Source organism: Anthonomus grandis, chromosome 7, assembly GCF_022605725.1.
Source record: "Anthonomus grandis grandis chromosome 7, icAntGran1.3, whole genome shotgun sequence".
Classification (NCBI taxonomy): domain Eukaryota; kingdom Metazoa; phylum Arthropoda; class Insecta; order Coleoptera; family Curculionidae; genus Anthonomus; species Anthonomus grandis.
The window spans coordinates 16,806,885-16,824,228 of record NC_065552.1 but is presented as its reverse complement, the minus strand read 5'-3'; the positions used below and the strand labels follow the sequence as shown (position 1 = coordinate 16,824,228).

Below are 17,344 nucleotides of genomic sequence, written 5' to 3'. Positions count from 1 at the left end.
CAACACCCCATAAATTAAATTACCAAGAATTTCATTCACAACAAATCAACGACAATAATAATTATTGCTACAATAATTCCCAAGATGATTATTATTACGATTTCTGAGAGCAAAACGAATCTGACCCATATCCCAACAAAAATGCATATTATGCAGATGTGCAAGATATTTATCACTACAATAAAACCCAGACATCCGATCCTTGTGCTTCAAGTGAAAATATAAAACCAGATGAAAATTTTCAGCAAGTTCAGGCAACACAATACCCAACGTAATTAATATGCATAATTACAATATAAGATCAGATTTACCGTACGTGTTTATTCCCGAAATCACAGCACATTTTTTAATTGATACCGGCAGCTCTAGAAGTCTAATGAAACCTTACCTTGCACACAAATTTTATAAAAATTGTATTAATAAAGAGGTACTTAATATTCAGACCGCCCACGCAATGACATATCACGATGAAGTCGCAAAAATTCCTATTTTTAGTTTATTTAATACCAATGCCTATCACAAATTTTATCTTTTCGACTTTTCTCAAAAATACGATGGTTTAATTGGCGCGGATTTATTGAACCAATTAAATGCTAGGATAAATATTAATGCTCGGAAAATTTGTCTAATGCAGAAATACCAAAAATTTATGAAAAACGTGACGATAAAATCCCGAATGAAAATTTTCAAAATTACAATTTTTCAGTGACAGATTAGATTATCATAAATTTGAACATAATTTAGAAATACCAGGTTCTTTGGTTAATATCTCAAACTATTTTGCCATCACTTCAGTCACAAATCCTCAGGATATCCCTATAACCCTACATTTGACAAAACCTCTAGATATTGAACTTCTTGACATTCGTAATATAAATTTTGTTGAAAAAATATATGTTGATGAACCTCTTTCCTTAGAGCAAAATAATCTGCTTAAAGAAAATTTAAAAAATATTCGCTTAGACCATTGTAACATAGAAGAAAAACAAATGATTCGAGACTTGTGTCTAGAATATAAAGATATATTTTATTGCGAAAAAATTCCCCTTACTTTTACTAACCAGATTAGACATCAAATAAAATTAGACAATCACACACCAATTTATACAAAAAGTTATCGCTACCCAGAAGTCCATAGACAGAAGGTAAAATAACAAATTTCAAAAATGTTAGAACAAGGCATCATCCAAAATTCATATTCCCCTTGGTCCAGCCCCATCTGGATCGTTCCAAAAAAATTCGATTCTTCCGGAAAACGCAAGTGGCGACTTGTTATCGATTATCGTAAGCTCAACGAACGAACGATTGATGACAAATACCCTCTTCCCCAAATAACAGACATTCTGGATAAGCTTGGCAGAAGCCAATATTTTTCAGCACTTGATTTGGCCAATCGTTTTCATCAAATCGAGATGGATCCCCATGATATCCCAAAAACCGCCTTCTCCACTGAAAATGGACATTACGAGTTCAAACGAATGCCTTTCGGACTTAAGAATGCCCCATCGACATTCCAGAAAGTCATGGATAACATCTTGAGAGGCCTTCAAAATGAAATCTGTCTTGTATACTTGGACGACATTGTCATTTTCAGCAGTTCTTTGGAAGAACACATTTCCCGTTTAAGACAAATTTTTGACAAACTTCGTGAATCCAATTTCAAAATTCAGTTGGACAAATCAGAATTTTTAAAAAAGGAAGTCCAATATTTGGGTCATGTTGTTATTACTGAAGGTGTTAAACCTAATCCAGACAAAATTTCAACAATTAAAAATTTCCAAATTCTCCCAAAGCTCTGAAGTCGTTTTTAGGTTTACTTAGTTATTATCGTCGATTTATAAAAGATTTTGCCAAAATAACAAAACCTATGACGATTTGTCTTAAAAAAGATCATAAAATAATTCATACCCCCGAGTTCATTATATCATTTAACCACTGCAAACAACTTCTCACCAATTCCCCCATACTTCAATATCCAGACTTCAGCAAACCATTTGTTTTGACAACTGACGCTAGTAACTATGCAGTTGGAGCAGTCCTTTCCCAAGGGAACATTCCCAATGACAAAACCCATCGCCTACGCCTCAAGAACCCTTAATGACACCGAAGTAAAATACTCCACGATAGAGAAAGAGTTACTTGCTATAGTTTGGGCATGCAAACATTTTCGACCTTATCTTTTCGGTCGCAAATTCAAAATTTACACAGACCATCGACCTTTAGTATGGCTTTTTAATATGCGAGAACCAAATAGCAAACTCGTAAGATGGAGATGTAAATTAAGGGAATACGATTTTGAAATTATTTACAAAAAGGGTAACCAAAACACCAACGCAGACGCACTCTCACGAATTTGTATTAATGCAATTGAAAACGAAAGTATCGTAAATAATTCAGGTGATATAGATCTAGATATTGACCAATTCCTAAAGTCCTATGACCCCAATAAACTAAACCCAGCAGATATAACATCAGTTTTAAAAGAATTAAAACCTCCCTGTCCAGAAGCAAAAATTAAAATATTGCAAAATATTCAGTTGGTTCCTCCAAGAAATACAAACCCTAATATTCAACCACCCCAATATAATTTCCAAAATTTTAACGACCCACCCCATCAGTACGAAACACAAACTCTTAATGATTTCTCAAACTTAAACCTTCAACCAGATAATGTCAATTTACCACCACCAGAGTTTCATTCCCAAGAGACTCCAGAATCTTCTATAGATACTCCGCATTCTAGCAGCAACCATAACACACTAAATGATGGAATCCTCATACTGGATGATATTATTAACAATAAATCATATCAAATAATTGTCTCCAAAAATCCACACAATAAATTGACTGTCAACTGGAAAACATTCGAGAAACATAATATATGGCATGTCAAAATTCCAAAATCATAAATAATATATTAGAATTCCTAAAAACATATACCACCGATAAGAAAACTTTTTACCTATATTTTTATGATGATTCCATGTCGAATTTAATGATGTTTATATGCACCACTTCCATCAGTCTGGACCAAAACTATTTAAATGTACAAAACTAATAAACTCTATAAAAGAACTATATAAGAAATACCAGCATGAAGGTAAATGTAATCACCGCGGAATAGCCGAGACTTTAGAAAAACTTAAAAGGAATTATTATTGGCCATCCATGAAATCCGACATAACAAAGTATATAAATGATTGTAGCATATGGCAAACATCTAAATATTTCCGTAAACCACCGTATGTTCCTCATGTATTAACAGAAACTACTGGAAAACCATTCCAGCTGCTTCATATAGATATTTTCAAATTTGACAACCAAGACTTTCTTACACTCGTCGACACCTTTTCAAAACTAGGTCAAGCCATTCCTATTCAAGGCAAAACTTCAGTCGAAATATGTTCAGCTCTCATCCATTATTTTTCATTGTATGGTCTTCCTGAGAGAATAATTATGGACAATGGTCCTGAATTTAAAAATACCACCGTTCAAGAAATCTTAAAGACTCATAAAATAAACATACATTTCACAACACCTTTTCACCATGAATCGAACTCACCAATCGAAAGACTCCACTCTACACTTATCGAACACCTTCGAATTTTGGGAGACCGTTTTAAGGATGAAGTCGTTAAAACCTTAATGAAATATGCCATAATAGCATACAATTGTTCGATCCATTCATCGACGCAGTTTACACCCTTCGAGCTAACATTTGGTCACACAAACACAAGAGACCCGTGTGAACTTATAAATACCGGCTATTATACCGATTATGCCTTTAATCATAAAGAAAAGATAAAACACCTTTATGATGAAATAAAAGAAAAATTAGAATCCCAAAAATACAAAATTTTCGATAAAAGAAACGTTCTAGGTCCAAATCAATATCAATTTAAAGTAGGACAAATTGTATATAAAAATAACGCCAACAGAAATAAAAAATCTAAACGATTCTTAGGCCCTTTTGAACTAATTGAACTACTCGAAAATAATAAAGTTAAAATAAAAAACAAAAAGAACAATAAAAAAGAGGTAGTTCATATAAAAGAATTAAAAACCCCTGTTGTTGCAGGTCCCTCAACATCAAACATGCAAGACCTGACGTAACATTTCATGACGTATCCAAGAACCCCGGAATTTTACCAATGAAGTTAGGAAACTCGCACAACATAATTGATTACTGGACTTGATAATGCAAAAAACTATATACGACTTAGAAAAAAACATAGTAAACTGTTCTTTATATAAAAAAGAATATTTTAATTCATACAATTTAGCTTCAACCTTAAAAGAAAAAATAAAAAATCAAATACTTCAAATAAATCCATTCTCTCTTAAAACTCGCGACAAAAGAGGCCTTATAAATAGATCAGGCAGTATTGTCAAAAGTATAACCGGTAATTTAGATAATGAGGATGCTCAGCGCTATGATTCAGCAATAACTTCAATTATGCAAAACGAAAATAATATAAAACTTTTAATGCAAGAACAAGTTGCCATAATAGATAATTCTAATAAACTTTTTCAAAAACTATCAAAAAATTTAACTTCCAATCAAAATATTTTGGAATCACAAATAAAAGAAATTCAAATAGAGGTCCAAAGACTTAACAAAATCAGTTTTGAAGATAGGCATTTCTTTCTTTTGAAAACAATTCTATCTCATGCTACCACATTCTTACAAGAAATGTATGATGTCTTAGAAGATCTTCGAATAGCAATAACTTTTTCAAAACTAAATACCTTTCATCCATCAATCATTAGTCCAAAAGACTTATTTAAGAAAATTCAATTAATTTCTACGAGTTTAACATCCGGTTAACTCCCATTTGATCCAACTTTTAAAAATGTATTTCTTTTTGAGAAAGTTCTTAATATAAAAAGTTACGCAAAGGAAAATAAAGTCATATTTATCATTGAAATGCCGATCGTAGAGAAGAACAGTTATCTACTGTACCACCTTTATCCTCTACCTACACCTTCAAAAACCTTCCAGGATGTAATATTTCCGCAAACCAAATACCTAATCCTTAACGAGCTGGAGTATGCAAAATCCAACCAACCATGCAAGAAGATCACCACCAACGAATACGTTTGCCAAGACTTTAACCCCTTGCCTATAGACGAAGATGCATCTTGCGAAGTACAGATGCTAAAATTCAGAGAATCAATATTCCAATGCCAGCAGACGAAAATCCAAATTACCACCAACAAAGCAGAAAAACTAAAAGAAGGAAAATGGATGCTAATCGTACCTCGACCTCTTGCAGCTATCCAGACTTGTGGTTCCAATAAAGACAATATCCCATTAAATGGCACCTACATCGTAGAACTGGATTCTACTTGTGAACTTCGTGTCGGAAACATTGTCATCAAAAATTACAAGGATCCAGAAACCCATTACAAAAACATCGAACTACCTCAAATCAACCTATCACCGCCTAGCAATGAAGCTACACCAATTCTCTAATTTGGAATTAAGCTCACTGGACCTAAATGAAGCCAAACATCTTCATAAATCCATCGAGATTCAGCATCAAAGACTTGACCGGGCCCTGAACCAACCTGTATACTACCACAGAACCAGCATTTATACCGTATTATTTATATTCTGCTAGTAGCAATAATTAGCTACTTTATGATGCCTACATCCAGACGAATCTATGACGAAATCCTGTTCAGAAATCGTCATATAACCACCTCACCACTCCTGTACCATCCGTAAGCTTGTTTCTTAGGAGGGAGAAGTTATGAAACATATAACCCCTGACTATAGTATATTTTATTCCTTAGTTTATAGAATATGATCTTTTGCATTGTAATCATTTTTACTTTGGCTAAGAAGTAATTTGTATCGTTTTAATAAGATAGATTTAAGCATTAGTAGAGTTAAGTCACAACGCTGTAACGTTCTTAAAATAAATTTTTTAAAAAAGCCTTTTCATCTTTCAAATCTATAACTAAGACACTCTTTTTTCACACATTCTTTACTTAAAAAAATAAATAATTTGCTTGAACTAAATGTACTGTTTGTTACCACACATTTTAACTTCTAAATTGCTTGTATTTTTTTTTTTTTTTGATGATCTATTATAAAAAATGTATGAATTTTAAAATGTAGGTACCACACTAAAAGTATTCATTTAAAATACCAAAGTTTGGCGTAAATAAAATATTCATTATTTCTAGACATTTTCGCTAACTATTTGCTTACACATTTACCGATTTCATTTTTTTTTGTACCGTTAAATAGAGAATTTAACGCTGCTTACTATGATGTATCACACGATGAGGGTTCCCATTTGACATATTAAAGTAAGGTTAGCTAGAGGTGAGGAGGTGATTGACAGAACTTTAGTAAATGCATAATTAAACGTCCCCCTGTATATCTAATTTGACGTGTTTTTTTTTTTAAGAAAGTTATTAAGGGTGGATCGTTTTTAAATGAAAGCACTGTATAAAAATAATAACATTAAAAACACTATACATAAGAATATGTAGAAGAGGGAAGTGGCTGTGTTGCTCGAAGGACAATACAAATTAATCAAACCAGATGTATTCAGAGCAATTTTATTTTAAAAGCTTAGCAGAGCGCTTTCGGCGTATGAGCCATCATCAGTGCTAATTGTCAGTTAAGCCCAGAAGTTTACCATAGTGGGAATACATTTGATATTATTAAAATTATACATGACATTTAGACACACCTAAGACTATACAGAACACTAAACAGGACAAACAGTATTTAAAAAGGGGACAACGTTAATCTCCTTTGTGTTTTCTTTACATTTTATTTTGTTTACATATATAAAATGTAAACATTTCATAAATCATTTGAATGCAAATTTTCACACCACTTTATGCAATTACTGAGATTTCTTTTTTTTAGTATATAACCTGCCATATAAAGTGAAACATACTCATTTTTTCACGAAATTTTCATGTCTAATTCATAAAATATTGCCTATTGAATTATATCAATGGAATTTACATGGTCAATGTTATTTACGAGTTATTTACATGTTCATCAGAAAAATACGGTTGTAAATATTTCTCAAAATTATTAATCGTTTTGCAAAAATCGCACTTTTAGCAAAATCAAACTTTTAGAGCTTAGAAAATTAATATTACTTGTTGCCAGTATTTTAAAGACTATAACAAATTGTAAATAATTGGAATTTGTAATACCATGTTGCTTTATTTAACCAAAAAGATTTTGAATTTAAGTCTAATTTAATTTTTTTTAATATTTAAGTTCCATTTCGTTTAATTTTTCCTATAAAAATATAACTGGTCTTTAGTAATTTACCAACCCTGACAAACTACTATAAGAGCAGTTAAATCGATCAATTAATTATCATCCTTTATCAATTACTTCCCACTTTTTCAATTTTGGCAACACAACAGACATCAATCAATAATAGTATTTTTAGTAATATTATTGAACTGTGAGCTGTTAAGTAAATTAAATGAATTTTCCATCAGATGACAAAGCTACTTATATGTCCTTGTTAAATTTCCAATTCGTAAAGCTTGCTCCATCGATGCGGACTTGCCTAAGGTGCATTTCTGGTATTCTTAGGCAAATGTGGTACATCAAAGATAGTAGAAATAGATTACCCATTAACAACAGAGGTGGCGAATTAGCAGTGTACTCAATAGTTAACTCTTTTATAGCGGTTATATTATAGTAATACTAGTATAGCGGGAGATAATAATTATAAAAAGTGCCTTAAATACTTGTAAAGCATTGGACTGCATTTACTTTATTGAATTGATTTAGATGCTGGCTATTACCAAATTCCTGTACATCCAGATTCGGTAAATAAAACGGCTTTTATTACTCTAGAGGTAATTTTATTACTCTAATTTTTAGACCTAACGGGATATTTTCGTAAGTTTATTCCTAACAATGAGGGCTTGACAAAACCTTTAATAACCCTAATAAAAAAGATGTAAGTCGTAAATGGAAATAGACGAAATGGAAATCATGAGAAGATGGAAATAAATAGACAGAAACAAGACGATCAATTTAACACTCTAAAGGATTTAATGACGACGATTTAATTTTTACCAAGATATGAAGCATTCCAATTAGGATAGTATAGTCGGATTACCGAACAGATGGAGTAAATGAAGTGCGCGAAATGTAGGCCCGCCCATCGATGCAATCTTGGCAGATTTAGACGAGGAGAATTATGCCTACTTATTTTAAATTATTTTACCGTACAGATTTGCTTTGTAAATTTGTAGATGAAATCTGACCGTTTGGCATCCACCCCTGCTTGAAAAAAAATGAAAATGAAATTTAGCATATTTTTATTTTTTTAAAATCAAGCCTTGGTACGAGCATTTTTAAAATTTTATGAGTAGGTAAAGTAGTATTTCTAGGCCTGATGTAAAAAAAGTTTATAAGAAAAAGTTGTTTAGAATGCAAAATTATGCCCGAATACCGAATTTCATAACCATAGGCCTACTTTGGTTTTTAAAAATTTCAATCTCTAATAATTAAATATGAATAAAAAAATTCATTGGTACACAAAACGTAAAAAGCAAACTAGGTCTATGGTTATGAAATGCGGTATTCGAGCATAATTTTGCATTCTAAACAACCTTTTCTTATAAACTTTTTTTATATCTTGCCTAGAATTACTACTTTACCCTCCACTTTACCTAAAAGTAAAAATAAACTGTCCAATTACTGGCAGTGCTACAAAATGTTAGATTGTCCGACTGCTAGCAACAATGCAAAATATGAGACTGCCCTACTGCTGGCAACCAAAGAATGAAAGAAAGAAAATATTCTGTTGCTTGTTATAAAATATATTTTTCTTTTTTTTGTTGTTGCAGTTAATGGGTTTTGTTACTAAAGCACGATTGAGAACGATCGGCACCCAGGATGGCCAAGTGTAGTACACTACATTCTCCACAGATTTGTAGTACACCACGTTCCCTACTTTTCGCGTTTATAGAATATCCCTCACATTTTGTGGAAGAATTGTGTTATTGTTTTTGGTGCTCACTCGAAAACGCAAATACATATTACTATGAGGCAGATATGGTTAGAAATAGTTCTTGATAATTATTATATTCGAGGCTTGAGAATATATTTTGTATTTCAATTATTGAGAAACTTTGATTAAGATACAAACCCTTAACACCCATTTTGCTGTATGGCTACATACTGCACTGTTGAATTTTAGAGCGCTATAAATCTTATAAGAACAAGTTGTCTGTTATGTAATATCTCAGTACTGGTGAAGGAAACTAGTGAAATTGCCCAGACAATGTACTAAACAGTGTACAGTGTTGCCAGTTGTTTTTCCTTAAAAAGTGGTAGTTCAGAAAATTACTTTATGTTTTTGTTTAATATTAACTATTTATAGACAATAAAAACAGTGCTCAATGATTCCTAATGGATCATCATGATGGATGTAAAAACCTTATGTGTAAATCTTACGGTGGTTTATCCGCATCGGAAGTCTTAAAGCTACGTGGAAAAAGGGTCATGAAATTTCATTGCCCTAGATGCACAAAACATAATACATTTAAACTATTCCAAGAGGTCATAGATAGCAAAAATGCAAATATTTATGATAAAAATGAAATTATAAGCATGTTAAAAACTCAAATTAAAAAAAAATAAATGAAAATAAATATATTTGTGATCTCTCTGAAAAGACTTATGCAGGAGTTACAAGCAAGCCGATAGTGCAGAACAGGATGAATATTCCAAAGCTGATTATCCGTCCGAAACAACTCTAAGATGTAGCAAAAACAAAAAAAGATATAACTAAGAAAATAAATCCTTCCGAACTCGACATTGATATAAGAAGTATGAGAGAAACAAAATGGGAACATTGTTATTAAATGTCCGACCAAGCAGGAAGTTGAAGATTTAAAAAAGATTGCTGTAGGAAAATTACAAAATAAATATGAAATAATATCAACAACAATGATGAGATCGAAAATAAAAATTCCAGGATACGAAGGCAATGAATCTAAACAATAAATAGAGAAAATTATAAGAAACCAAAATGAATAAATTACCACTACAGATGAACTAAAAATAGCAAAGGTGAGAAAAAAAGGAACATGGAAGCAACTATTTTTGCAGAGTCTTCAGGAGCTATGTTTCAAAAATGCATGCAATACAAAAAGGTACATATAGGATCCCAGCGTTTTCCAATACTTGAGTGTCACAAGGTCCTATAACTGTCAAAAATTTTACCATGAAAATAACAAATGTAAAAAAATAAGGTATGTGAATACTGTGCAGGTAATAATAAAATCGAAAATGTGACAAGGCAATAAAAAGTGCAATAACTGTACAGAAGCAAACAAAAAATACAAATTGTCATACTGTGTCATATGCAACGTCGAACCCAAACCGTCCAAGCTACAATTACCAATTAGACATACTTTAAAGTAAGATTGAATACAACTGATAATGTTTAAACCCCCACAAGATGAAATATTGGCCGAATTGGGTGCGGAGGTGCATGGGACACTAGTAAATGATGTAATAATAAAAAAACAAATTTTGCTAAAAAACAAGGTCGTCAATATATTACATTTAAATATTAGAAGCGCAAAAAAAACTTTGATGAATTACTTTTGTTTATAGAACGTCATCAACTGTATTATTGTGATATATTTATTTTAAGTGAATGTTTTTAAATTCTAAGTTATAATACCTTTTATAACAATGGCAATTTTAACAAAAATCATGGTTGCTAATTTTTGTAGAAAATTTTTGAGCATCGTGGTTTATCATTCGGGGATACTGCAGCATATAAACCGCCACCGATGGCAGAACATATATTTCTTAATGATTTAACTAAATTTTTTGAAGAATCCCTAACAAAAAATATTGAAATTAATATTAATATAATATTAAAAATTATTAATATTAAAAATTACAAAAATAAAATATATTTCCAAATATTAAGTAATTTTAAAAATGCCCTCTTCCAGCATTCTATTTACTCATCGGTAGTGAAGATTTTGTCGCAGTTAGTGTTTGGGCGTGTCATAGAGACCTTCAGTAATTCTAATAATCGTTGGGTTATTGAAGTAGCCTTATATTTTACCAATAGCCCATTACGTTTACGTACGTCTTTTAAGGCCAAAGTTAGCACAGTTGCCTTGTCCTTGAACGATAGTCAACAGCCAATAGAACAATAGCCATTTATCCGGCCGCTGCTTTAAAATGACTGCAATAAGACTGACTGTAAAAATGACTCCATTCTTGTACTATTTATTAACTGTTGAACTTTTCTGGTAAGTTTTCTTTCCATTTTTCCAATTTTACAGTTCTACAAACGCCTACGACTTTGAACAAAACCCAACCAAACCCAAGATTTAACAGAAAACCTTACATTAGAACGCACGACAATGCTTCCGCGGTTCCTCCAAGTATCCACTTAGGTTTGGCACTGAGAGGAGAAGCGCCGTGGCCATTCAGGCCATGGTATAATTTACAAAATAATTAATTGTTTTCATTTTGATATTTTGGTATGCTTACTTCTTTAGTATATCGACTCGAAACTGTAAAGTGTAGGTAATTTACATTTTAATTTGCCAAAATTAAATATATAACTAAATAAAAAATAGTAAACTTGAAAAGTAAAAATACTAAAGAATGTTTTTAAGATTTCCACATTTTTAATATTCATAAGTCAGTTTAGTATTTTTAAATATCACATGTGATTAATGATAATTTTTAGTTATAATTAGGGATAGAATTTATCATCTTTATAAGATCTTGGAAACAAAGCTGTGTGATCATTACAAAATTAATCATACCAACATTTTAGTGTATTTTTGTATAATTGAGTTAAGACTTATTACTATCTAAATATTGATAAAAATATAAATATCAATATATTAATCTTCTCACCAAGATTTACACGACAGAAGCATAGAACAAGATAATGTATGGTATGTGCACACGTAACGGTTGTTGAGTAAATATAGCAAAGATAAGAACTACTTTTACTTTAAGAGAATCATTTTTAATTTCAGTACATTAGTGCTTTATTAAATAAAAATAATTCATATGAATATTGTATCAATTTTGAAATATAAATTTATCTCCTAACAGAAACGCAAGATAATATACTATATTAAGATTCTCAGAAGATGCTAAAGAAAAGAGGTCTTAATATGAAATACTGCGACAAAACCGAAGTAGATACAGTGGCGGATTTGCGCTTTCGCCGCCCCTCGGTTATTTTGAATACGTCGCCCTTATTTTAAGAAAAAATGCTATTTTAATTTTTTTGGTGAGGGCTTATTCAATAATGTTGTTGGATCATTTTAACAGAGTAAGATTTTTAAGAGAACAGCAGTGAGAAAATTAATTTTCTTATTTCTTTTTTAATACGTTTCAAGCCAAAAAATTATCTTTTAGCGCTTCAACTGTCACGCGAGTATATTTGAAGACTTTATGGTAGTTAGTATGGAGTTCGCTAGTCTGTCATAATAAAAACTGCTTAGTGTCTTTCTAATTTTTAATCGCGTAAATAACGTAAATATAAAATAAAAGTAAAAAATAAATTTAAAATAAAATATATATATATATACTTTTTTCATACCGTTTTAAATTTTGCCGTCCCAGACTATGGCGTATGTTGCCTTTACGGTAAATCGGCCACTAATGTAGATATTTATTTGGTGATTTTATTTGTGGTGCATGTAAATTTGTTATCGAAAGTCTACAGCCATGGCGATTAAAAGCTATCGAAGAGATAGAAGATATGTTATAGTATTTTGATATTATAAGTTTTGTCTATCGATATCATATATTTCCATGTACATTTCCCATAAGCTTCAATTAATTTATTTATAATTATTATTTTTATCATTTGTTTATAGACATGACTTTTTTAAACCTCTGAATTAACGTCATATAAAATAAATGAAATTAACTCATAAGCTTCTTAAATTGAATAAACGACCCCTTTAAAATATATATTATTTTCAAAAACAATATTTCATACATGTATTTAATATATGTCAACATAAAGTTAACGAATATTTTTAATCACAAAACAGTTTTAGCACTACCCAAAACTCTATATGTTATTCTCGACACATGTTTCGCTAACCATAACTAGAAGTTTTAATTTTTTAATCTATGATAAAAAAATATGAGTTTTAATTCCTCCTCCCGCCCTGATATTTTTCCCGAAGCTGCTAACTTCGTTAGCAAAACACGTGTAGAGAGAGAATAAAATATAGAGTTTTGATTAGTGATAAGACTATTTGATAATATAATTTGAGTATCACATCAAAACTTATACATACATTGCATTAGGATTACTTTTAAAATGGCTTAAACAACTTTTTGCAATATTTTAAAGATATCTTAAAAAGTTATTTATATTATACACTATATTTTTAAATGCTACATAATATCGCAACATAGCTCGAATGAACTCTTATGTCAGCCGTCAAGAATACATATTTATTATCAATTATGATCGGTACCTTCACCTTACTCGTATTAACTGTAGTACCTTTGAAACGTTTTCAAGATAAAGAGTAAAACTGAATAAAATGTCATGAAATTTGCTCCATCTTAGACTCATTTTTATGACTCACGAAATATTTAGGAAGGTATGAAAAATTTTTTCATGTTTCTTGTGACAGGTACCAACATTTTTAAAAAACTTCCTTTAAAAGGTAATTAATTGATATTTTTGGTAAAGCTAAACCAAATGAACTATTAAATTATATTGTTTCTGAAATATCAAAGCTATTTGGAAAACTATTATTCATTGATAAGATATTTCAAACATAATTCTTTTTTAAGAACAAATTATATTTACATGGTTTGTAATATTATTGGATATTTAAGAATCAACAAAATAAAAGTTCAACTTAGGTCAAAAAATAAGCGTGTGTCTAACGTTGGTGATACTACAATTAGGAAAATCAATTTTATTTATTTTAATTTTAATTATAATTAAATTTTAATTGTATTACCATTGTACTTTAGCCTGAAGATGCAAATATATTTTGCGAAACGTCGGCATAATTAAATAACTTTCGACTTTTGTCTTCTTAATCCCTAAACCCAACAATATTACAAACCCTATAAACTTATTTGGATTGTTAATTAAAAAAAAAATTTAAATATATATTTACATATATCATTTTTAATATTTGCTTTATTATTATTTTGTAGCCATAGAGTTTCTTCTAATTTCTAAAACGCAAAAACTTTCATAACCAAATTTAAAATTTTGCAAGCACAAATATTTTATCTCTACGCCACTGAATGTATTACATGATCTTCTCTTCGGAACTATTACATCAGAGAATGGTACCCAAAAAATTGAATGCTCCATTGTGACGTATTAAACCGTCTTGTGGCTTTTTTGTGTTACTACATTTACGAAGAAAGTAAACCTTCCATTTCTCGAATGGTAACAGGAAAAACTGTAATGTAGATCAGGTAATTTAGTTCCGTATAATATAAATACTGTTTCCTGTTGGCTAAATCATTCAGTATAACGCAACCTTCTATTAGTGAATAGACATGATCAATTTTGTAAGTATCTGGAGGGCGTATTTTAATTTATTACATAAAGAGTATTTTTATATATTATCTAAGATATTAGAGATTATGCGGCGTATATATGTATATTAAAATATATTTATATTGTGAGATGTGGCAGCTTAAAATAACTTTGTTTTGATTTAAACATTTTGACTAATCTCAAATGTCAAAAATTAATTAACTTATGAAGAAATGACTGGTCTGTAAGTTTTTATCTAAACATTTAATTAGCTAAAGAAATTATAATATACATGTGTTAAAAGAATATGAATATAAAAGAAATATACATAATATATATACACACAATTAAACATATATAGAACTGTGGATGTAGGCGAATCCTTTCCTCCCGGTTCCTCTTTTTTTGCTTAATTTCTAATATGCAAGATAAATAACAACTGTAAATAATAAAAATGTATATAGGTATTTGGCTATTGTATTTGAACGTTTTACTAGTATGAAAAAGGTAACAATTATCAGGGTATTATATTGCGAGACATATTGCAACACTTAGATTAATTTTTAATTTTTAGGGCAAGGTATTTGCAATTTGCTGCCTATGCGTGGCAGTAAAGGCTTCACCAAGCCAATGGGGATCATCTAGCTCAGGAAATCAACAACTGGAAGGCGTTCCAGACCTCGAAACCTTTGGAAAAATCAAATACCCAAAATATAATATTCTGGATCTTGGTGAATACTCTCACGATCATCTGCCTGGAGATGAAATTAAAGTTATAAAAGAAAGCAAAATAACCATCCCTCAACCTTATCCAGTAAAAATCCCAGTTCCACATCCTTATCCAGTGCACATTGAAAAACCGTATCCAGTTCACGAGACTAAAATCGTAAAAGTTCCGTATCCTGTTCCTCAAATAGTCGAAAAAAAAATACCTTATCCTGTAGAAGTTCCTAAACCTTATCCAGTGCCAGTTCATAGCCACGAAAGTGATCATGGAGATGCTTTGTCCCAGCTTCAAGGAAGCGGTGGCTATGGAGGTAATATTGGAGGTCATCAAGCTGTTGAAAGTAACTCTTATGGCGTGGAAGAACAACATGCGGAATTACCATCAAATGAGGGAGTAGAATATAGTATTGGCGGAGGTAGTAATCCTTACGAACCGAAATCCTTGGAAGTTGATACCAGTGGACAGAGTGAAGGTTGGCAGCCTATTGGAGAAGAGGAGGAACATAACTAATCTAGTATATTAAAATCCAGATATTAAGCCAATGTAAGACTGTTTGTTTTGTGTTTTTTGTTAATTTGTTTGTTGTACATATTTTTTTAATAAAATTTTAATAAAATGCAATATTATTAGATTCCTTACCAGTGATTAGACAATTGCTTACTAGTGACCAATAGAAGAATTATCTATTGACAATAAATGTCTTTAGAAATGTCAAAATGCTTCTTCGAGAACTTTAATAATTTTTAAGTATCTTTGAGACTTTTCTTCTTTGGTTTAATGATCTATAAACGAACACTAGTATTTCGAAGTTTTTACTTATGCATTCTTAATTAAATAAAATTTGTATCACCTTGTTTTTTATATTAATGTGTAATAATGTAATTATTAGGATGTTGACCTATTCCACAAATTTTAACCGTATGGTAATTAGTAAGATTGGTTTTATAATGCTACTTCATATATATTCATATATAAATGGACAAAAAGTATTTCAATTATTTTTAAAATGGCATCCTTTAGTGTTTTTTGTCATTTTAATTTAAATATATGAAAATTCATTTTAACTATTTTTTGTTCTAATTTTTTACACAATTATTTTGTACACATAATTATCATATATTTTCTTAAATTAAAATATGTACAAGATAATTTTTGCCAGAAATAACATATTTAAAAAAAGTTAAACATAAAACGTTTTTTTCAAATATTTAAATCAATTCTAAGCAAATAAAGAAGTTGGCTACCCAATTAATAAAACATTTTTTCTTGTTAATTTTTAAATTAAAATTTTAATTTCGGTTATGGTTAAATCCATTAAATATGGTGTTTAGAAATGTGGATTTATTAGAATGATTAACAGAGAATTTTCAATTTTTTTTTGTTGATTAAATAAGATTTGCACATGTTTTCACAAAATTAAAAATGAAAGTAATAAAGTTTATAGAAGAAAAAATTGAAAACACTATAAAATTGAGCGTAAGGGAAAAACTTCATTTTGAATTTATTTTAAAATAGGAGATTTCTAAAAAATAAACAAATAATTTAAGTAATAATTAGATTTCAATAATTAGATTTTATAATAGATAAAGATTTTCATATTACCTTTAATAATTTAAGCCTTAAAAAATAAATCCGTACATTTTTAAAACCTTGTACCTAATTAAAGTATAAAATTAAGTAATAATTTATAAAATGTTAAAATAATTTTTAATTGGAACTAAAATATTTTAGCAGAAAAAAGTAGTAAAAGAAATTAAAATTTAAAACAGCTTTTGACAATGAAGTTGAAGGCATCGTTCTGTTTATTACAAAGTGTAATAATTAAAAAATCATCATTGCATAAAACGGATTTGAAAAAAGACTACACCAATTGATTTTTAGAGAAAATCTTATTAAGTAATTATTTCCATTAGGTCGTCATCTGAAAAAAATTGTTAGTACAGGTATAAAAATTGAATATGTGTTTAAAAATAGGCATTTAAGTGAGAAATGTACAAAGCTCATATTATTTCTTTGACTTAAATAGCTTAAAAGGCATCATAAGTATTAATAGATATTTTATTTATTCCCTTTATATATGTTAATA

The 17,344-nt window shown here is 30.0% G+C and overlaps 1 protein-coding gene across 7 annotated transcripts in view; it reads left to right on the top strand.

The window, feature by feature from the left end:
- Nucleotides 1–15,879, top strand: part of LOC126738187 (uncharacterized) — a 31,365-nt gene extending 15,486 nt beyond the window's left edge. The window contains exons 1-2 of one of the 7 annotated variants that reach the window (XR_007661243.1): nt 11,232–11,286; nt 15,106–15,234. Coding sequence is in view for 3 of the 7 variants with exons in the window: in XM_050443398.1 (XP_050299355.1) it covers nt 13,603–13,626; nt 15,106–15,768 (687 nt within the window). In the remaining 4 variants the exon portion in view is untranslated. Of the gene's footprint in view, nt 1–11,130; nt 11,161–11,231; nt 11,287–13,492; nt 13,627–14,371; nt 14,564–15,014; nt 15,039–15,105 lie in introns of those variants that run through there. The other 6 variants (XM_050443398.1, XR_007661242.1, XM_050443399.1 and 3 more) reach the window with 6 other exon arrangements.
- Nucleotides 15,880–17,344: the final 1,465 nt, after the last annotated feature.